This window comes from Microcaecilia unicolor, chromosome 7 (assembly GCF_901765095.1).
Source record: "Microcaecilia unicolor chromosome 7, aMicUni1.1, whole genome shotgun sequence".
Lineage (NCBI taxonomy): Eukaryota > Metazoa > Chordata > Amphibia > Gymnophiona > Siphonopidae > Microcaecilia > Microcaecilia unicolor.
Window position 1 is genome coordinate 29,473,642 of NC_044037.1, and position 19,478 is coordinate 29,493,119.

A 19,478-nucleotide genomic window follows, 5' to 3' on the forward strand; every position below is an offset into this window, starting at 1 on the left:
AGAGAGAAGAGTCAAAGATGACCCCTAATGAGCTCATAATTGAAATGGTCATAATGCCCTATTCCACCAATGCCTAAGAATAACCTCATTAGTGATGTCACAATGGCTTGATTGCCTTGTATTTGACTCACTTTTATTACATATAGCAGTGATTTGGATTTCTATAGACATTTCTTTAAGGGGGGTGTCAGTGTGGGCTACTGTTAAGATGTGTTATTTTACTGTTAACCCAGGTGTTAATAATTGTCTCATTGCATAAAATATGACCTGTGCTAAAATAGCATGAGTTAATGGTAAAATATGTATTAACAGTAGCCCATGTTCATAACTACACTCCTTAAAGGTTAGAAGGCAGATGGATGCGCAGAACTTGAAAGCGAGCACACAATCCTAAAGAAATAGAGGGTAACTGACTCCCAGGTGCACCCTGAATCACCCAGGGCCTTTGCTCCAGGTTCCCAGTGCTTCCACCCAGCTGCCTTCCAGGTGCCACGTGCCATTACAGGTTTTATTTCTTTCTGCTATTCCCAATGACTTCAGTACAATTTCTTTTCTTGATAACTGCCCCTTCCCAATCTCTTTTGGATCGCTTCCTAAAGAAAAGTCCATAAGGCATTATTAAAATGGACTTGGGGGAAAACCCACGGCTATTTTCTAGGATAAGCAGCATAAAATGTATTGTACTGTTTACGTCTAGTAGCGCTACCGAATTGATTAGTAGTAGTAAATATGGCTACAATGAAAGACCAGGAAAACTGATGGCTAGGGGATAAAGTCGATCAGTCTTTGGTTTATTTTAGTCAATTTGAGATGTATCTTTATAAACTTACATGAGTAAGTAATAGGAGGTAAAGCATGACATATATGACAGTAGATGTATTAAGTTGTGCCAGATAGATGTCCTGGTGGAAAAGAAGCCCAATAGAAATGGCATCTGCATTTTTGTTCAAGTTTTATTATGTGCTAATAGTTAATGCTGTTTGCATAATTTATTTATTTATTTATTGTGATTTATTAACCGCCTTTATGAAGAGATTCACCCAAGGCAGTGTACAGCAGGTACAGTTTAACATACAACTTACAATAAACATACAGTAAAAATGACCAAATATAAACATAAATACAATAAATGAAGTAAACTTGAGAACAGCAAAATTAAAACCTAATATAGGACTAACATGAAACCATATAAAAAAATGTACACTTTTAACAGCACTGAATGCGAAATAACAGAAATATATTGCAATGTCAGCATAATATTACTGAAACATCTAATAATTGGAGGCTCCTAAGTTCTGAGGTCTGTTCATCCCATTAATTTGTATTGCAAGCATAAAATAATGCATGACGTTTCAGACTTGCAAAGTTGGAAAATCTCAGAAAGTTTGTTTCACGTACTAAAATGGTAAACAGGGCACTCTGTTGCGAATAACATGTACTGTTTAGCGTTTGTGTATGTTGAAGTGGAATTTACAAAATTTTGGTCCCTTCAGTACACCGGTCTCAAAGCTATTGGGAGGTCCCCTTCATAAAAACTCTTCCAGTGAAAGCTTTAAACTCACTGGTCTCTATTCATGATTTTGGCACGTGAGCAACTCCAGTATGGTAAACACCTTGGGGGTCCTTTCACTAAAGGGTTGCCGCGTGGCAACCTGGAACTACCACTGCCCAATGCGGCCTCTGGTGGTAGTTCCGCCTCAAGAACGTGTTATCGGCGCTAACCCAATGGTGGCGCTGCCCGTTACCACCAGGTTACTGTGGGAGCCCTTACTGCCACCTCAATGGGTGCTGGTAAGTGCTCCTCCTTGCATGGCCATGTCTCTTTTTTTTTTTTTTTTTAAGCCCCCGCTGCTACCGCAGGGCCCCTTACCGCAGCTTGGTAAAAGGGACCTCCTTGTGAGCCTCTCTTTCATGAACCCTCTTGTGCCAAATAATTTGGGTATGTCTGCAAAAACCGATCAAAACAGTATTTTCGTTTACTTTGCTGGCGCTGTTTATAAAGCGGAGCCTGCAAATCATTCTGGTTTTTTTTTGTGTGTGTGCTGTATTCAACCTCCTCCTTACTGCAGATTTACACATTGAGTGGGAAACATTGATTTAAAGACCTCAAGTTTGCATGGGTTTGAGCTTGGAAGAATCTCTTTTTTTTTTCTAGCTACCCAGAAGATGCAGAAATTATATAACGATTACAATTTTGGCATTTTCTTCTTGGACTGCTAGTAGTGTTCTTGTCTGGAAGATAACAGATCAGCTTATCCAAGATAATCATCTGACATCCAGCAGTAGAGGCTTTTCGGCAAAATAACTCGTGTTTTGACTTGTCATGCTCACACATGGCTGTAGCTAAGTGGTTCTTCTCCTCCTAGTTTACAGGACACACCCAGCCAGTCTGGGTCTCAAGAACTGCCTAATTTTATGCAAATCTATCTCGTGTATTCCACTGGCTCCCAATCAAAGAACGCATTACCTTCAAAATCTGCACCATTGTCCATAAAATAATCTACGGTGAAGCCCCTGGATACACGACAGACTTGATAGACTTACCAACTAGAAATACAGCAAAATCAACTCGAACTTACCTAAATCTGCATTACCCAAACTGCAAAGGCCTGACATACAAACCAACTTATGCATCCAGCTTCTCCAACAAAAGCACACAACTCTGGAACACACTACCAAAAGCCTTGAAAACGACGTACAACCACCTAACCTTCCGGAAATTATTAAAAACCAACCTATTCAAAAAGGCATACCCCACGGATCCAACCTAGATGCCTGATCTCTGCAACACATCAATATTAAAGCACTTAATTGTACATAATCCAACTCCTTACGCACACCTCCTTAACGGTGGCTGCGCCACATGAACTTTATCCTACCACAATATCACCTTGTATTTGCTCACCGGAGCCGGCAAACGCCTCCCGGTACTATGTAAGCCACATTGAGCCTACACATGTATGGGGAAATGTGGGATACAAATGTAACAAATAAAATTAGGGATATGAGAAAAATCAGATTGGCTGGCTGAATATGTCCTGAGGACTGAGTTGAGAACCACTGCTGTAACTAATTAGATATACAAGATGCGGCTTTAATAGCTACAAAGTTTAGAATTCCACGAGGTTTCCTTTTTAAAGTGTAATTTCATCTCTTGTGATGATAATTAGAAGACGCAAAACATGTTTACACAGTGTCTAAACAATGAGTGCCTTGTAAGCCCTGGTTCTGTATAAATTTCCGGTGGTTTACAAACAGTTCTTAAATCGGGGCTTTCCTGTATTTACAAATTGATTTCATGCACATTCGTTGTGGATACGCTGAAAATTCAACTGGCTTTGGGGTCCCCAGGGCAGGATGGGAAAGCCGCTGTCTTGAAGCTTTCTGTATGTCAAATCCATGGTCTGTGCACTGAATTACTTATCTATAAAAGTTCACTTAAAATGGTTTGATTATTTACTGTATATGTAGAAGAGTCAGAAAATGGATGGATAAGGGATGAAGAAACATGATATAAGCAGTGGTGTATAACACTCAGAATTAGTGTTGTCCGATCACGCCTGATTAGACGAAGGAGGAAAAGACACTGGAAAGGTCAACTTTAACACGGTCTTCAGGCCAGAAGGTGTTCTTGTAAGATGGATGTGGTCACATATCAGCAAAGTTCAGTGTTCACAGTGTGCGAAGATAGATCCAGTGTAAACACACTTTTGGAACAAAGCTAGGAATAAGCCCTAGTTGATCATTTGGACTGGATAATTTGAGGCTCCTTTGCATATACAGTCCTTAATTCCTTTAGGCAGGTTCCCTACCCTCAGTTTAAACTTAGGTATATTTAAATATAGATTTATAAGAATTTTAAAGTGTTGTATGTGGCAAAACAGTGTATAGTTATCACAACTGAGAATATTTTAGCATTTGTGGGTTTTACATAAGCAAAATGATTTGTTTAAAAGATGTGGATAAAGATAAGCACATGTAGATTCAGTAAATGGTGCCCAAAGTTGGATGCCAGTCTGTGCGGCGCACTATAATATAAATGGCGCTCTGAGTTGCACATTGTGTATTGCGAGAGCCAATTTCGTACGAGGAGAGACTTGCTGACCTGAACATGTATTACCCTGGAGGAAAGGAGAAACAGGGGTGATATGATACAGACGTTCAAATATTTGAAAGGTATTAATCCGCAAACGAACCTTTTCCGGAGATGGGAAGGCGGTAGAACTAGAGGACATGAAATGAGATTGAAGGGGTGCAGACTCAAGAAAAATGTCAGGAAATATTTTTTCAAGGAGAGAGTGGTGGATACTTGGAATGCCCTCTCGCGGGAGGTGGTGGAGATGAAAACGGTAACGGAATTCAAAAATGCGTGGCATAAACATAAAGGAATCCTGTTCAGTAGGAATGGATCCTCAGAAGCTTAGCGGAGAATGAGTGGCAGAGCTGATGGTTGGGAGGCAGGGCTAGTGCTGGGCAGACTTCTACGGTCTGTGCCCTGAAAATGACATATACAAATCAAGGTCAGGTATACACATAAAGTAGCACATATGAGTTTATCTTGTTGGGCAGATGGACCGTACAGGACTTTCTCTGTCTTCATCTACTATGTTACCCTGTTTCCCCGAAAGTAAGACATCCCCCGAAAATAAGACCTAGTAGAGGTTTTCCTGAATTGGTAGATATAAGGTCTCCCCCGAAAGTAAGACCTAGCAAATTTTTGTTTGAAAGCAGGGCCGCCTAGAGCCGGACAAGGCCACCCCCCCTCCACCCACCTTCCATCGCTCCCGGAACTAACCTTAAATGCCTCCTTTCACTTTCGCAGCAAGCAGCAGCAGGGCAGACCTCTCCTTCCTTCTGTGCCCCGCCCTCACGGACATTACGTCAGGTGAGGGCGGGACACGGAGGGAAGGAGTGGCCTGCCCTCCTTCTGCTTGCTGCGAAGGTGAAAGGAGGCATTTAAGGATAGTTCTGGGAGCGACGGAGGGCGGGTGGGCCAACCCCGATCCAACCCCAATGTTTCCCCAAAAAATAAGACAGCCCCTGAAAATAAGACCTAGCGCATTTTTAGGGCAAAAATTAATATAAGACAGTGTCTTATTTTCGGGGAAACACGGTACTTTGAGCCGCACTTTTATATACATTTGAGGCTTCTTTTACAAAGCTGCACTAACGATTCCTGCACGGTAAATGAGAGGAAGCCCATTTAGTTCCTGTGGGCTTCCTCTCATTTGCATGGGAATCACTAGCACAGCCTTGTAAAAAGTCTCTAATTTGTTTAAAAGAGCTGCAAAATTCTGACCGTAGAGATTTGGTAGACAGTTTGTTATATCTGGCTGTGATTTTAGATTTTTGGTTTGAAAAAAAATTCAAAATGATGATTAATATTTTTGGGGTTTTAAGAGACAATTCTGAAAGCCTTCTACCTGAGTAGTTAGTTATTTACCTGGGCGAATTGACCTGTCTGAAAATCGTACTCCCAATCGCTAAAGGTGTATGGGGCTTCCACAGCATGCATAGTTCTAGGTAAGCTGAAAGGTGGGATTCATTTGGGCACGTTTAGGTCGGGGAAATAAAATGAACTGATCCTTATTTTATTTTTTTGGTGACGTTTCCTCTGCAAGGTAGTTTTATCACAGTTTATTTACATAGCAACAGTTAATGAGCTACTTTGCATTATTCCGCATTATCTTATTAGCTATGGATTTCAGCTACATGTGACGTTTTTACTACCCTGTTTCCCCAAAAGTAAGACATCCCCCGAAAATAAGACCTAGTAGAGGTTTTCCTGAATTGGTAGCTATAAGGCCTCCCCCGAAAGTAAGACCTAGCAAAGTTTTGTTTGATAGCAGGGCCGCCGAGAGCCACCCGAGGCTGCCCGAGGGCCGCCCCCCCTCCACCCACCCTCGCTGCTGGAACTAACCTTAAACGCCTCCTTTCACCTTCGCAGCAAGCAGCAGCAGGGCAGACCTCTCCTTCCTTCCATGCCCCACCCTCGCGGACGTTACGTCAGGCGAGAACGGGACACCGAAGGAAGGAGTGGCCTGCCCTGCTGCTGCTTGCTGCGAAGGTGAAAGGAGGCATTTAAGTTTAGTTCTGGGAGCGACGGAGGGCGGGCGGGTCAACCCCGATCCAACCCCGATGTTTCCCCGAAAAATAAGACATTCCCTGAAAATAAGACCTAGCGCATTTTTGGGGGCAAAAATTAATATGATAGTGTCCTATTTTCGGGGAAACACGGTATTTGCAAAAGGAATAAGCATTGCAAATATAACTGTGCTAAAATGCACTAATAACAGACACTGTTACTCCTTTATTAATTATTTGGATTTTGCTAACACCTTTTTCAGGAGTAGCTCAAGGTGAATTAAATTCAGGCACGCTAAGGACCCTGTTTACTAAGGCGCGCTAGCCTTTTTAGCGCACGTTAAATGCTAGAGACAGCCATAGAAATATACGGGTGTCTTTAGCATTTAGCGCACACTAATGTTTATGTGCTAGTTGGGCTCACAGTCTAATTTTGTACCTGATCTAGTGGAGGGTTAAATGACATGATAGAGGTATATAAAAAAAATGAGTGGAGTGGAACAGGTGGATGTGAAGCGTTTGTTCACGCTTTCCAAAAATACTAGGACTAGGGGGCATGCGATGAAACTACAGTGTAGTAAATTTAAAACAAATCGGAAAAAATGTTTCTTCACCCAACGCATAATTAAACTCTGGAATTCGTTGCTGGAGAACGTAGTGAAGGTGGTTAGCTTGGCAGAGTTTAAAAAGGGGTTGGACGGTTTCCTAAAGGACAAGTCCATAGACCGCTACTAAATGGACTTGGGAAAAATCCACAATTTCGGGAGTAATATGTATAAAATGTTTGTACGTTTGGGTAACTTGCCAGGTGCCCTTGACCTGGATTGGCCGCTGTCGGGGACAGGATGCTGGGCTCGATGGACCTTTGGTCTTTTCCCAGTGTGGCATTACTTATGTACTTATGACTTGCACAAGATCACAAGGAGCAGTGGTGGGATTTCAACCTGGCATCCATGCTCTAACCACTGGGCTACTCCTCCACTCCCTGTTGGTAAGGTTTATCTCCCCTTAGTGCATCAGCTTCTTTGTGGCCAATTCAAAATTGTCCCCTTAGCTTCTGTAGCGTAGATAGTTCCATAAGCCAAAATTGATGGAAGCCTAGATTCTGTCTGCAGCAGGGCTACATAAGTATCAGATGTTAGGCATACTAGTTGCATTTTATATTAATGCAGTCTAATTGCAACCGTTTTCTTCTGTTTTTATTATTGTGAAAAAGAAATGTTTCTGTTGATTCTGTACGTGCTTCTCCTTAAATATTGCTTTAAAAATTTGCACTGCAAAGTGAGATCCACACTTCAGGGGCATTTTCGAAAGAGAAGGGCGCCCATCTTTTGACACAAATCGGGAGATGGGCGTCCTTCTCTCAGGGTCGCCCGAATCGGCATATTTTGGGCGTCCTCAACTGCTTTCTGTCGTGGGGACGACCAAAGTTCCCGGGGGTGTGTCAGTAGCGTACCGAAGGCGGGATGGGGGCGTGCTTAAGAGATGGGTGTCCTCGGCTGATAATTGAAAAAAGAAGGGTGTCCCTGACGAGCATTTGGCCGACTTTACTTGGTCCATTTTTTTTCACGAACAGGTCTCGAAAAGGTGCCCGAACTGACCAGATGACCACCGGAGGGAATCGGGGATGACCTCCCCTTACTCCCCCAGTGGTCACCAACCCCCTCTATGCCAGCTCCATGACAGCAGTATGCAGGTCCCTGGAGCAGTTTTTAGTGGGTGCAGTGCACTTCAGGCAGGCGGTCCTAGGCCCATCCCCCCTACCTGTTACACTTGTGGTGGTAAATGTGAGCCCTCCAAAACCCACCACAAACCCACTGTACCCACATCTAGGTGCCCCCCTTCATCCCTAAGGGCTATGATAGTGTTGTACAGTTTTGGGGGGTGGGGGGTGGGGGGCTCAGCACCCAAGGTAAGGGAGCTATGTACCTGGAAGCAATTTCTGAAGTCCACTGCAGTGCCCCCTGCGGTGCCTGTTTGGTGTCCTGGCATGTCAGGAGGACCAGTGCACTACGAATGCTGGCTTCTCCCATGACCAAATGCCTTGGATTTGGTCGTTTTTGAGATGGGCGTCCTCTGCTTCCATTATCGGCGAAAACCGAGGTCGCCCATCTCTAAGGTCGAAACGAAAGATGGACGCCCATCTTGTTTCAATAATACGGGATGCCCCGCTCCTTCACAGGGACGTCCTCAGAGATGGGTGCCCTTAAAGATGGTCATCCTCATTCAATTATCCCCCTCACTGTGTCCTCGTAAAGCTCTTTTTATCACCAGTGTAAGTCATTGTGGAGCCCTTTTACTAAACCGCATAAGCATCTACAGGCGCACAATGCGGGCCAAAATGGAGTTACTGCCCGACTACCGCATGGCTGTTGCGGTAATTTCATTTTTGGCACACGTCCGAAAAATAATTTTTATTTTCAGACATGCACGCGCCAAATGGCATTTGACGCGCGTAGGTCATTACCGCCCGGTTACCGCATGAGACTTTACTGCTAGGTCAATGGCTGGAGGTAAGGTTGTAGACCCAAAATGAATACGCAACAATTTAAAATTTTGCCGCACGTCCATTCTTGGCAAAAAAAGGCCTTCCTTACAGGTGCGCTGAAAAACGGATTGGCGCGCACCCAAAACCCGCACCTACGCTACTGCAAGCCATTTTTCAGCGCACCTTAGTAAAGGACCTCTGTATAAGAGCTGCATACTAGGTTATGAAACTAAACCATGTTACAGTGAATAAGTGCTTAACAGGATCCTTAATGTTCATATGGCATAAGAATTGTTGAACTGGATTGTGAATATCATGTATAATAAACAAGACTTAATACATGGGGAAAAAGTTGAAAAATGAATATGCCCTCCTGTCAGTGAAAGAATTAGGTAATGAACTTTTTAATTCATTCTATTTTGTCTGCGTGCAGGTGTCTTCCGAAGCATCCTCCAGACCTGTTAGCCCTCTGTCTTCTATAGTTCTTGTGTCTTCTGCCTCAGTGGCCACCAGTGAATCTCCTGTTGATTTCAGCGTCCCTGCCAATCCACTGGCTTGCCTAGACAGTTCAGCAGCAAGACACAGGATTGCAATAAATCCACGAAAACAAAGAGGCCCTGTCAATCGGAGCAAACTGAGGCCTGTAAGGAAGGACGGGTTCACAAGTGTAAATTACATCATGCATTATCACACGTCTGTCAGTACTTCTCCCAGCTATTAAAAGAAAATGTGAGAGGACTGAACGTCTGTCTCAGAATATATCATTGAATACAGAGGGAGAATAATCTGTCTACTGTATCATTTTAAGCTTTGTGCAGCAAACGTTGAGTGCTCACTTCTTCTTTATCAAATGATTCTTCAGAATTCAGTTGCTCAAAAAAGTTACCAAAAACGTAGTAAGAAGGGAATTGTGTTTAGCCCAAAAAATTAAATCAATTAATGGGCAACCAACTCGTAGCTTTACACAAGCAGTGAATGCAAGGTTTTGGGTCTCCTAAGGCTCCTTCCTCTAGTAAGAGTTTCTTATACACAGACTGTGGATGCTAGATAATCTTTAGTTAAACTACCCAGGGGATGGATCTTGGTCATCCTGAAAGCTTATTTTCAGAAATATGATAGCTATGTATAGACATTATCTATACTTAATTATATTCTACCACCTAAAAGACTCCAGCTGAGCTCTGATAGCCAGTAGAGCTTGGATGACTGATTTAATTTGGTGGTATGAATCACCTTTGTTGGAAGGACCCATGCCTACTTGGTATGTTGCTTTGATCTATTCAGTGAAATACAAGTCTCCGCTAAAGCTAGATGCTGGCTACTGCTGTAGCAAAAGGATGGCCTTTATCCATCGATTGTTGCGGATCAGAGATGATATTGTTGAATGGTGACTTTGATGAGCTAAATACTGAGTGAGTTGAGTAGAATGAGAATATTGCAATAGAAATTTTTCAAATCCCCAGAAGACTATTCAGTTTTGTGCACAGGTTTCTTCACATTGATACGTAGTTTGTATTTTATTGATTTTTAGGAGCAAGAACCCAAAGCAAATGTATTGAGTGTTTCAGTGTCATTAGAAGGTGAGAACGACGCAATACAACTCATCAGCGTTGAGCAGTCTGAAGAAGACCAAGAAGGTAGTAAGTCCAAGCTCAACATCACTGGACTATTCACTCATTCATGAGGATCATATAGTTTTCCAGATCATAACGTTCATGTACTAAAATGATACAAAAGGTATCTCTAGAAAGGTGCAAAATATCTTTGCTCACCTGAATTTTATTGCAAATTTAGCATTATTGTGTTTTGTTTTTAACAATCTGTCCTGATAAGGCCTGAGGCTCCTATACTCCTTTCTCTGTTTCTATCCAGCATGTGTGCCGTCTTTTGACAAGTCTCTCCTCACCCTTGCTGTTTAGCATTTTGTAATCCAGAAGTCAGGGTGGGGACCATAAATTGGGAAACACATGAACCAAGGCCCTGGCAGCCATATTAAAGATGGGTGTAAAAGAATTGGTTGGTTTACTTAAGCAAACCATCAGTGGGTCTGATTTGATGAAATTTATGCAAGTAGAAGGCAAGGCAATTTTTCTTTAAAAAAGAAATAGAATTAAATAGCCAACTAGGCCTTTTTAAACTATAATGACAACATTTTTGCGTGGATGATATTATTTTAGTTTAATGAATTCTGGTGTCAAATAACCCTTTAAATAATTCCATTTATGTGTGTTATTTGCTGCAAGCCCTGTGGCAAGTAACACACATTTTAATGGAATTAGATTGGTGTTTTATGTACTTCATAAAACCGTTAATATCCAACGAATGACACTGGAAAATATTTGCTAATGTTAGCATGAAATAACAGACTTTAATGATTTTTTTTTTGTAGTTTCTTTCATACAACACAAGTGGTTTTCTTTTTCAATTCAGGTTCAATGGCCCAAGTAGAAAAGAATGACAAAGAAATTCACATTGCTACAGAGTCAACAGACTTTATGAACAACTCTGCTATGAGTAGCTGCCAGAATTTGGTATCACCTATAACTGATCGTGCTTTGGCACATGCGAAAGTTTGCCCTGAAGATTCTATCGCTAGGAATAATGACTTGCTGTCATCATCGTATGTCCAGTGTAACCTAACAGAGGAGCAAAAGGCAAATCGTGATGAAGAGAATCAGGAAGTGGAGCCAAAGGCTGAGCAGCCTACACATGTAAACGTTATTGAGCTTGTCAAACCTGTAGAGACTGACAATGAAATAAAATGCCAGGATAGTGGTCAAGAAATGGATCCTAGACTGTTAAACACCACCTTTAAGGAAAAAGAGGACACATGTGCAGAAGACACACTGACATCTTTGCCCAAATCTGTGAACCAGACTGAAGATGAACCATGTCATAGCAGTATGGCTGCCAAAGAGAGAGATGAGTTTTTGTCCTGGGATAATGAGAATACTTCAATCACTTTTGGGTTAAACTCTTCTTCAAGCAATCTACAAGCCCAACTGTCAACCTTGGAGACTTCCACTGAAACCATCTCAACAATTAAAGAAGACAGTGTTATCCAACCTCAAATATCGGAGGCACACCAAGAACCAGAAGTAATCCTACAAACGGATATGGACATGGGAGACCTGGATTTGAATCAATTGTTGATCAAGAGTAAAATACCTGAAGAGCTACATCTGGTGAGAGAACTGCAGAGCTCTTTATCACAAGGTAGCAGTGAAGATAAATATGTAAACCCTGGAGCTGACTCTTCTTCCTCAGAAGAACAGAAAATCTTTGCTAGTATTCCCATCCTTAACGCTGAATGCTCTAGTGTTGCTGCCAGTAAGGATGAAGAACAGTTAGACATCGTTACTGCTCAAGTAATGAGCAGTAAAACCAACAAAATAGCAGAGGAAAATCTGAGTCATCAGAAGTGTACTGGCAAACCAGTTCGGTTCACCATTGCCTCCGCTTGGCAAAGATCTCTCTCAGGAGGATTAAGCTCTAAAGAGGAGACCCATTCTAGAAATCTAGCCTTGGCCATCAAACCAGAATTGTTTGAAGGAACAGGGAATGAAGATGCAGAAAAAGAGAAAATGAGGCCAAAATCTGCTATTGGCAACCAAGATGATATCGATCATGAACATATTGAATTTCCTTTTGTAAAACAGACTGACATTGAAGCACAGAACCCTGAAACCCCATTTGGGATCAGGCTGAGGAGAACATCATCTCTAATAAGATACAGTGAGGAAAGGTGCACCGAGTCCCAGAAGGCAGGTTCCCCTGCCACGTACCCATCTCCTTCCCTTCAAGACAGAGAAATTCAGAAGTCACCAGCTCCTGTCAAACTGTCCAATGACCTTCCAACTAGTGCAAAACTTCTAAATAAGGAGTCAAGTTTGCAGGAGGAAAAACCGCCCCAGAAACAAAAGCAGAGGATTTACCAAAGATGCTGCCCACTTGCAAAACCACAGGTAATGGTTATTTTTACAAAGAAACGTGGAGTATTTCTATAATTGTCTTCTTCCATAGCTCACATTGAAGTCCTTTTAGTAAGCTGCGGTAAGAATTGGCCTTACCAATTCCTTACGTGGGTCTTTCCCACAAAAGAAACATGGAGTATTATTTCTATAATTGTCTTCTTCCGTAGCTCGCATTGGAGTCTTACTAAGCTGCAGTAAGAATTGGCCTTACCACGCCCTTATGTGGGTCTTTTCCGTGAAAGAAACATGGAGTATTATTTCTATAATTGTCATCTTCCGTAGCTCACAATGGAGTCTTACTAAGCTGCAGTAAGAATTGGCCTTACCAAGCACTTACGTGGGTCTTTCCCACGAAAGAGAGGTGGAGTATTATTTCTATAATTGTCATCTTCCGTAGCTCACAATGGAGTCCTTTTACTAAGCTGCAGTAAGAATTGGCCTTACCACGCACTTACGTGAGTCTTTTCCCACGAAAGAGAGGTGGAGGATTATTTCTATAATTGTCTTCTTCCTTAGCTCGCATTGGAGTCTTACTAAGCTGCAGTAAGAATTGGCCTTACCACGCACTTTACGTGGGTCTTTCCCACGAAAGAGAAGTGGAGGATTATTTCTATAATTGTCTTCTTCCGTAGCTCGCATTGGAGTCTTACTAAGCTGCAGTAAGAATTGGCCTTACCACGCCCTTATGTGGGTCTTTCCCACTAAAGAAACATGGAGTATTATTTCTATAATTGTCTTCTTCTGTAGCTCACAATGGAGTCCTTTTACTAAGCTGTGGTAAGAATTGGCCTTACCACGCCCTTATGTGGGTCTTTCCCATGCACTAAGGCCATTTATAGCATGACCATAAAACCACCAATTTTCTATTTCATTAATGGCTATGTACTAATGTTACCATTAGAATGCACCACTTAAAAAAAAATTACCACGGGAGCACTTACCTCCACTAATTAAGGAGGCAGTAAGGACTCCTGCGTTAACCATGTGCTGATCAGTTAGTGTACGGTAATGCAGGTGTAGTAACTATGTAGCACAGGAATGCCCACTCTCTGACCCTGACACACCCACTTAAAAAAGACAAAAGAATAATTAGCACGTGCACATCCCAAAATGTGGAACACATTAGCGTGTCCTGCATTAGCTTAGCAAAAGGGTCTCATTGAGCAGTGTGCGGTGGAAGGCTGATGCTTTCTTCTGAGGGTGCTGACTATAGAGCAGGATTGGGCAACCATAGTCCTTGAAGGCCACGACCCAGTCGGGTGTTCAAGATTCCCACATTGAATATACTTGAGATTGATTTGCATGTACTGCTTTCATTGTATGCAGACAAATCTCATGCGTATTCATTGTGGAAATCTTATACCCTACTGGGTTGTGGCCCTCAAGGACTGTGGTTGCCCAGTCCTACTATACAGAGTGATTTTTCATTCCCATGGAAATTCTGAATCGCACAGAAAAGCAGTGGCTTCCAGTTCTAGGCTTTTAAAGCCATATATGCAAAAATTCATAAGCAATAATGCATACTTGTGTCTACTTATTTCAACTATATATGATGCCATCTTTGTCAATTCTAATCAAACATAAACCAAGTTCTAATTATATAGCAGGTAAAACTTTTCTTGACCTCAGCAATGGCTCTTTTTCACATTGAGACACAGCTCAGTGATTCGCTGAATTCGTCATCAGACCAACTATATCTCAGTTCTTTAATGTCTTATAAAACTTTCAATTTTATTTAAAAAAAAAAAAGCTATTTGGCTTTATTAGCCGAACGTATAGAACCTGAAGGACCCACACTTCTGTTATTAAGGCAGTGACTAGTACTCAAGATGTAAAAGCTGTTTAAATCCTGAATGGTTGAGGACATCATAGGCGCCGACTCCGTGGGTGCTGTGGGTGCTCGAGCACCCTCAATATTTCACCCACCGGAAGTTCGTTCCCTCCCTCCCTCCTCCCTTCGAGTTTCAGGCCCCCTCCCTCCGAATTTTAAGTCATCTATTTTACCTCGTCGGGGGTTAGGGCAGCAGCAGCTGTAAAAAGCATGCAGGCTCAGCTCGGTGCTTAGTTGTTTTCCCTTCTCTCTCTCTCTCAGCTCTGGTCCCGCCCTCATTTCCTGTTTCTGCAAGGGCAGGGCCAGAGCTGAAAGAGAGAGAAGAGAAAACTAAGCACTGAGCCTGCATGCTTTTTACCGCTGCTGCTGCCCTAACCCCAACGAGGTAAGATAATTCGGAGGGAGGGGGGACCCTGGAACTCGGAGGGAGGGGGGGCCCTGGAACTCAGAGGGAGGGGGGCCCTGGAACTGGGAGGGAGGGGGAATGCACCACCTGTAAAAAAAAAAAAATTCAGCACCCCCAATCATTTTGAAAAGTTGGCTCCTATGGAGGACATGCATTCAGTGTGAACATCTGCAACACTGCCAGATGCATCATAAGTGCATTCCAGTCAGTGGCGTAGCCAGAAGTCAATTTTGGGGTGGGCCAACAGGTTGGATGGGTGGGCACTAGACAGTGGTGTGCTGGTAAATGTTTAACAACAGGCTATCTCCCCGGTCCACCTCTGCGCCCGTCCACCTCCCCTCAAAATTGCAGAGCTGGCTATAGCCGGGGAGAGAGCCTGGGGGGGGGGGGCAATGCATTACTGTCTCCAGGAAAAAAAAATTAAATGATTCCCAGGTTCCAATTTAATTCATGTTTAATGTGGGATAAAATGCCATAAATAAGTAAATAAATATAAACTTTTAATGTTGAGCACCTGATTCTCAAAGTGGACATATTCCAAACACTATAATGAAAATAAAATGATTTTTTTTTTCTACCTTTGTTGTCTGGTGACTGTTTTTCTGATCATGCTGGCCCAGTATCCGATTCTGCTGCTATCTGTCCTCTTAACTCCGTTTCCAGGGCTTCCTTTCCATTTATTTCTTTACTTTCCGCCTTTCTTCTTCATTTCTTGCTCTATATCCATAAGTAAAAGCTGGGTCCTCTGCAGACTTGACTGTCTAGTGGATCCAGCTTCTGCCTATTTTCTTCATCCATGTGCAGTTTTTCTCCTCTCTTCCTTTCCCTCATCTCATCTCCTTCCTCATTCTTCCATCCCCTCCATCCATGTCCAGCATTTCTTCTTTCTCCCTTCCCTCTCTTCCATCCATGTCCAGCAACCCTCCTCTCCCCTGCCCTCTCCTCTCCCCTTCTTCCACCATGTCCAGCAACCCTCCTCTCCCCTTCCCTCCATCCAGCAACCCTCCTCTCCCCTTCTTCCACCATGTCCAGCAACCCTCCTCTCCCCTTCCCTCCATCCAGCAACCCTCCTCTCCCCTTCTTCCACCATGTCCAGCAACCCTCCTCTCCCCTTCCCTCCATCCAGCAACCCTCCTCTCCCCTTCTTCCACCATATCCAGCAACCCTCCTCTCCCCTTCCCTTCATCCAGCAACCCTCCTCTCCCCTTCCCTCCATCCAGCAACCATCCTCTCCCCTTCTTCCACCATATCTAGCAACCCTCCTCTCCCCTTCCCTTCATCCAGCAACCCTCCTCTCCCCTGCCCTCTCCTCTCCCCTTCTTCCACCATGTCCAGCAACCCTCCTCTCCCCTTCCCTACATCCAGCAACCCTCCTCTCCCCTTCTTCCACCATGTGCAGCAACCCTCCTCTCCTGTCTGCCCTGTTTCCTTCCAGTTCCCCCTCCCCCCCCCCCGCCGTACCTTTAAATATTATAGTTTTGCTGGAGTCGCGGGCAGCCGGCATTGAAGACATCGGCAGGCTTACGCCGGTTCCAGCAGCCTTCCCTTCCCTCGTTGCAAGTCGGATGATGGCTCCGCCCTCGTAGAAACAGGAAATACGTCAGAAGAGGGCGGAGCCATCATCCGACTTGCAACGAGGGAAGGGAAGGCTGCTGGAACCGGCGTAAGCCTGCCGATGTCTTCAATGCCGGCTGCCCGCGACTCCAGCAAAACTGTAATATTTAAAGGTACGGCGGGCGGCGGCGGCGGGGCAGTGGCGGACTGGGGAGGCAGATGCGGGATTGGAGCTCAGCCTGCTCCCTCCGCTCCGCTGCCTCCACTGCTGGGTGGGCCTGAACCAAAACTGGGTGGGCCTGGGCCCACCCAGGCCCACCCGTGGCTACGCCCCTGATTCCAGTGTTCTAGGGTAACTTCTTGATCAATTTGATTTTGTCATAAATTCTCTAAAACAGAGGTGGGTAACCTCAGTCCTTGAGGGCCGCATCCCAGTCGTTTTCAGGATTTCCTCAATGAATATGCATGAGATTTCTTTGCATGTACTGCCTTCATTGTATGCAAATAAGTCTCTTGCATACTCAATAGGGAAATCCTGAAAACCCGACTGGGTTACAGCCCTTGAGGACTGAGGTTGCCCACCCCCTGCTCTAAAAGATATACGTATAGGCATTTTGTAGTTTTGTTTCCTACTTAATGAACATTAACAGCTGACTGATTTAATTGTGGATCTCTGTTCGTTTACCTTCCAGAAAGGGTTTTAAACGCATCCGGGGCCGAGGCTGTCTCAGAACCAGCCTGGGTCTCCATGGCAAAGCTAAAGCAGAAAGGATTCAAGGGACATCCTCTTGCCAAAGAGCAGACCACAGAAAACCGAGCAGTGGCCGAAACAGACAGAGAGAAGGTATCTTGCCTTAGTGTTTGTAGAGCAGCTGGCACTTCGTAAATCAAAATAGTGGAATGAGTTTAGAGAGAGGCTACTTCAATGTACAACAAAATCTACACAGAGAGGCTTGACGCTTAATATGTATGCACTGGTGGAAAGATTAAAGACAGTGGGATAAGATATTCAAGAATGTAAAACGGTTCATGTTATGTTATGACCGCCTATATCTAATGAGTTCAAGGACAGATTACAGTAAACAAGAGCTGGACCAGGAACCACAAATAGTTAAAACAACCTAGTAACATATACTAAGCAGTGGATAAGCCCACCTTGCAGAATGAACTTTTAAATGTTTTCTAAATTGAAGAAGAGTACAAGATCTCAAAAACATCAGAAGCTGCTTCCATAAGTTAGCTAACTGATATTGAATGGACAGTGCGAGATGTTGAATTGATTTTAAATTCTTATACAGTGGAAATCTTAGTTGAAAAAAGATTACAAGTATTATATCCAGTAGAGGACCCTTGTAACAAGGATACTAGATTCAACATGTACCGTATTGTTCAGACTATAAGACACACTTTTTTCCTCCCAAATTTGGGAGGAAAATGGGGGGTGCGTCTTATAGTCTGAATGTAGCCTCCCTCCCTCCGTTACAGGCATCTCCCTCCCTCCCTCCCTCCGTTACAGGCATCTCCCTCTCCCTCCATTGGAATTTTAAAACTCCTCACCTCATCGGTGTGACTCGCGGTAGCAGCAGCGCTTCAGCTTGCACATCACTCTTCACTCAGCCTTCTCTCTCTCAGCTCTCTGGTCCCGCCCTTGTGGGCGGGACCAGAGCTGAGAGAGAGGAGGCTGGCTGAGTGAAGAGCGAGTTTTAAAATCTGAAGCACTGCTGCTACCGCAAGTCAACAAGGGCGGGACCAGAGAACTGAGAGAGAGAAGGCTGAGTGAAGAGCGACGTGCAAGCTGAAGCGCTGCTGCTACCGCGAGTCACACCGATGAGGTGAGGAGTTTTAAAATTCCAATGGAGGGGAGGGAGCCTGTAACGGAGGGAGGGTGCCTGGAACAGGGAGGGGGGCCTGTAACTATCTTTCGGACTATAAGATGCACTTTTTTTTTCCTCCAAATTTGGGGGGAAATCCTAGGTGCGTCTTATGGTCCGGTGCGTCTTATAGTCCGAAAAATACGGTAGTCAGGAATTTCCCCCAGTAAGAATTTTGAAGGTGGTAGCACCTCATTTTAAACTGAATTCTCTCAACAACAGGTAACCAATGAAGTTTGGAATAATAAGATTGAAGTGACTCAAATTGAGATAATCCAAAAATCGATCTAACAGCAGAATTCTGAACCAATTGTAAATGGTGGATAAGTGATTTTAGAAGAAATAGCTAATGTAAGATGATAATCCAGTCTAGGAAGAATTCAAAACTGAACCAAAAATCCTGTAAACCTCTAAGTTAAAATTTCTAAAATCCTCGACTTCCTCAGCATTACAAAAGAGTGTCTAATGATAGTCTTGAGTATAACACTGCATAGACAATAAATGGTCCACCTCCACCCCCAGAATTTGTGAATGAAGATCCAGAGAAAACAGACCATCATCTAGGGATATAGACCCAACATATCTTGGATCTGATTTAGAGCCCAATCTTAAAAACTCATGATGATCAAATTAGAGAGAGGATGGTTCACAGGAAATATGAGGGTCCCATTTTTAATTAAAAGGTGGTAGATTCTGGAAGTAGCTGCCAGTAGATGTAGTGGAGACCAATAGAGCAGTGCTTCTCAAGCCAGTCCTCAGGGCACACCCAGATAGTCGGGTTTTCAGGATATAATGAATATGTGTTAGAGAGAGTTGCGTACACTGCTTCCTTGGCATTCAAATCTATTCATGCATATTCATTGTGGATATCCTGAAAACATGGCTGGCTAGGCGTGCCCCAAGGACTGTGTTGGAAAAATTGAAGTATGCTGGAGAAAAATGTAGATGCCACTGGCTAGAACAAAGTCAAGAGATTGGTGGGGGAAGGACCTGAGTGTTGAGTTACGTATGAGAGCACATGGGCTCCTCGAGCCAGAATAGTAGAGGGAAGATGACCAAAAGGATGCAGATGGGGAGCAGAATTCTGGTGATCCCGCATAGGTGGGAACAGGAACTTGAAGAGAAGGCTTCCGGGGCAGACCGAAGGCAGCGTGTACATCGCTACCGCTGCCAGGAACGCTGAAAAAGCTGAAGACTGTTGCCTGCGCCGGAGGGAGGTAGGAAGAGAGGGGGTAAACGGAGTCACGATCTTGGACCTCGCGGGGGGGGG

The 19,478-nt window shown here is 43.8% G+C and overlaps 1 protein-coding gene across 1 annotated transcript in view; it reads left to right on the plus strand.

Annotated features, from left to right (window-relative positions):
* The window catches only part of KIAA1210 (KIAA1210 ortholog), a 95,945-nt gene that overhangs the window by 67,931 nt on the left and 8,536 nt on the right, over positions 1-19,478 (plus strand). Inside the window, exons 7-10 of the mRNA XM_030209842.1 lie at positions 9,006-9,215; positions 10,104-10,212; positions 11,003-12,562; positions 17,030-17,181. Of these exons, the coding sequence (XP_030065702.1) occupies positions 9,006-9,215; positions 10,104-10,212; positions 11,003-12,562; positions 17,030-17,181 (2,031 nt within the window). The remainder of the gene's footprint in view (positions 1-9,005; positions 9,216-10,103; positions 10,213-11,002; positions 12,563-17,029; positions 17,182-19,478) is intronic.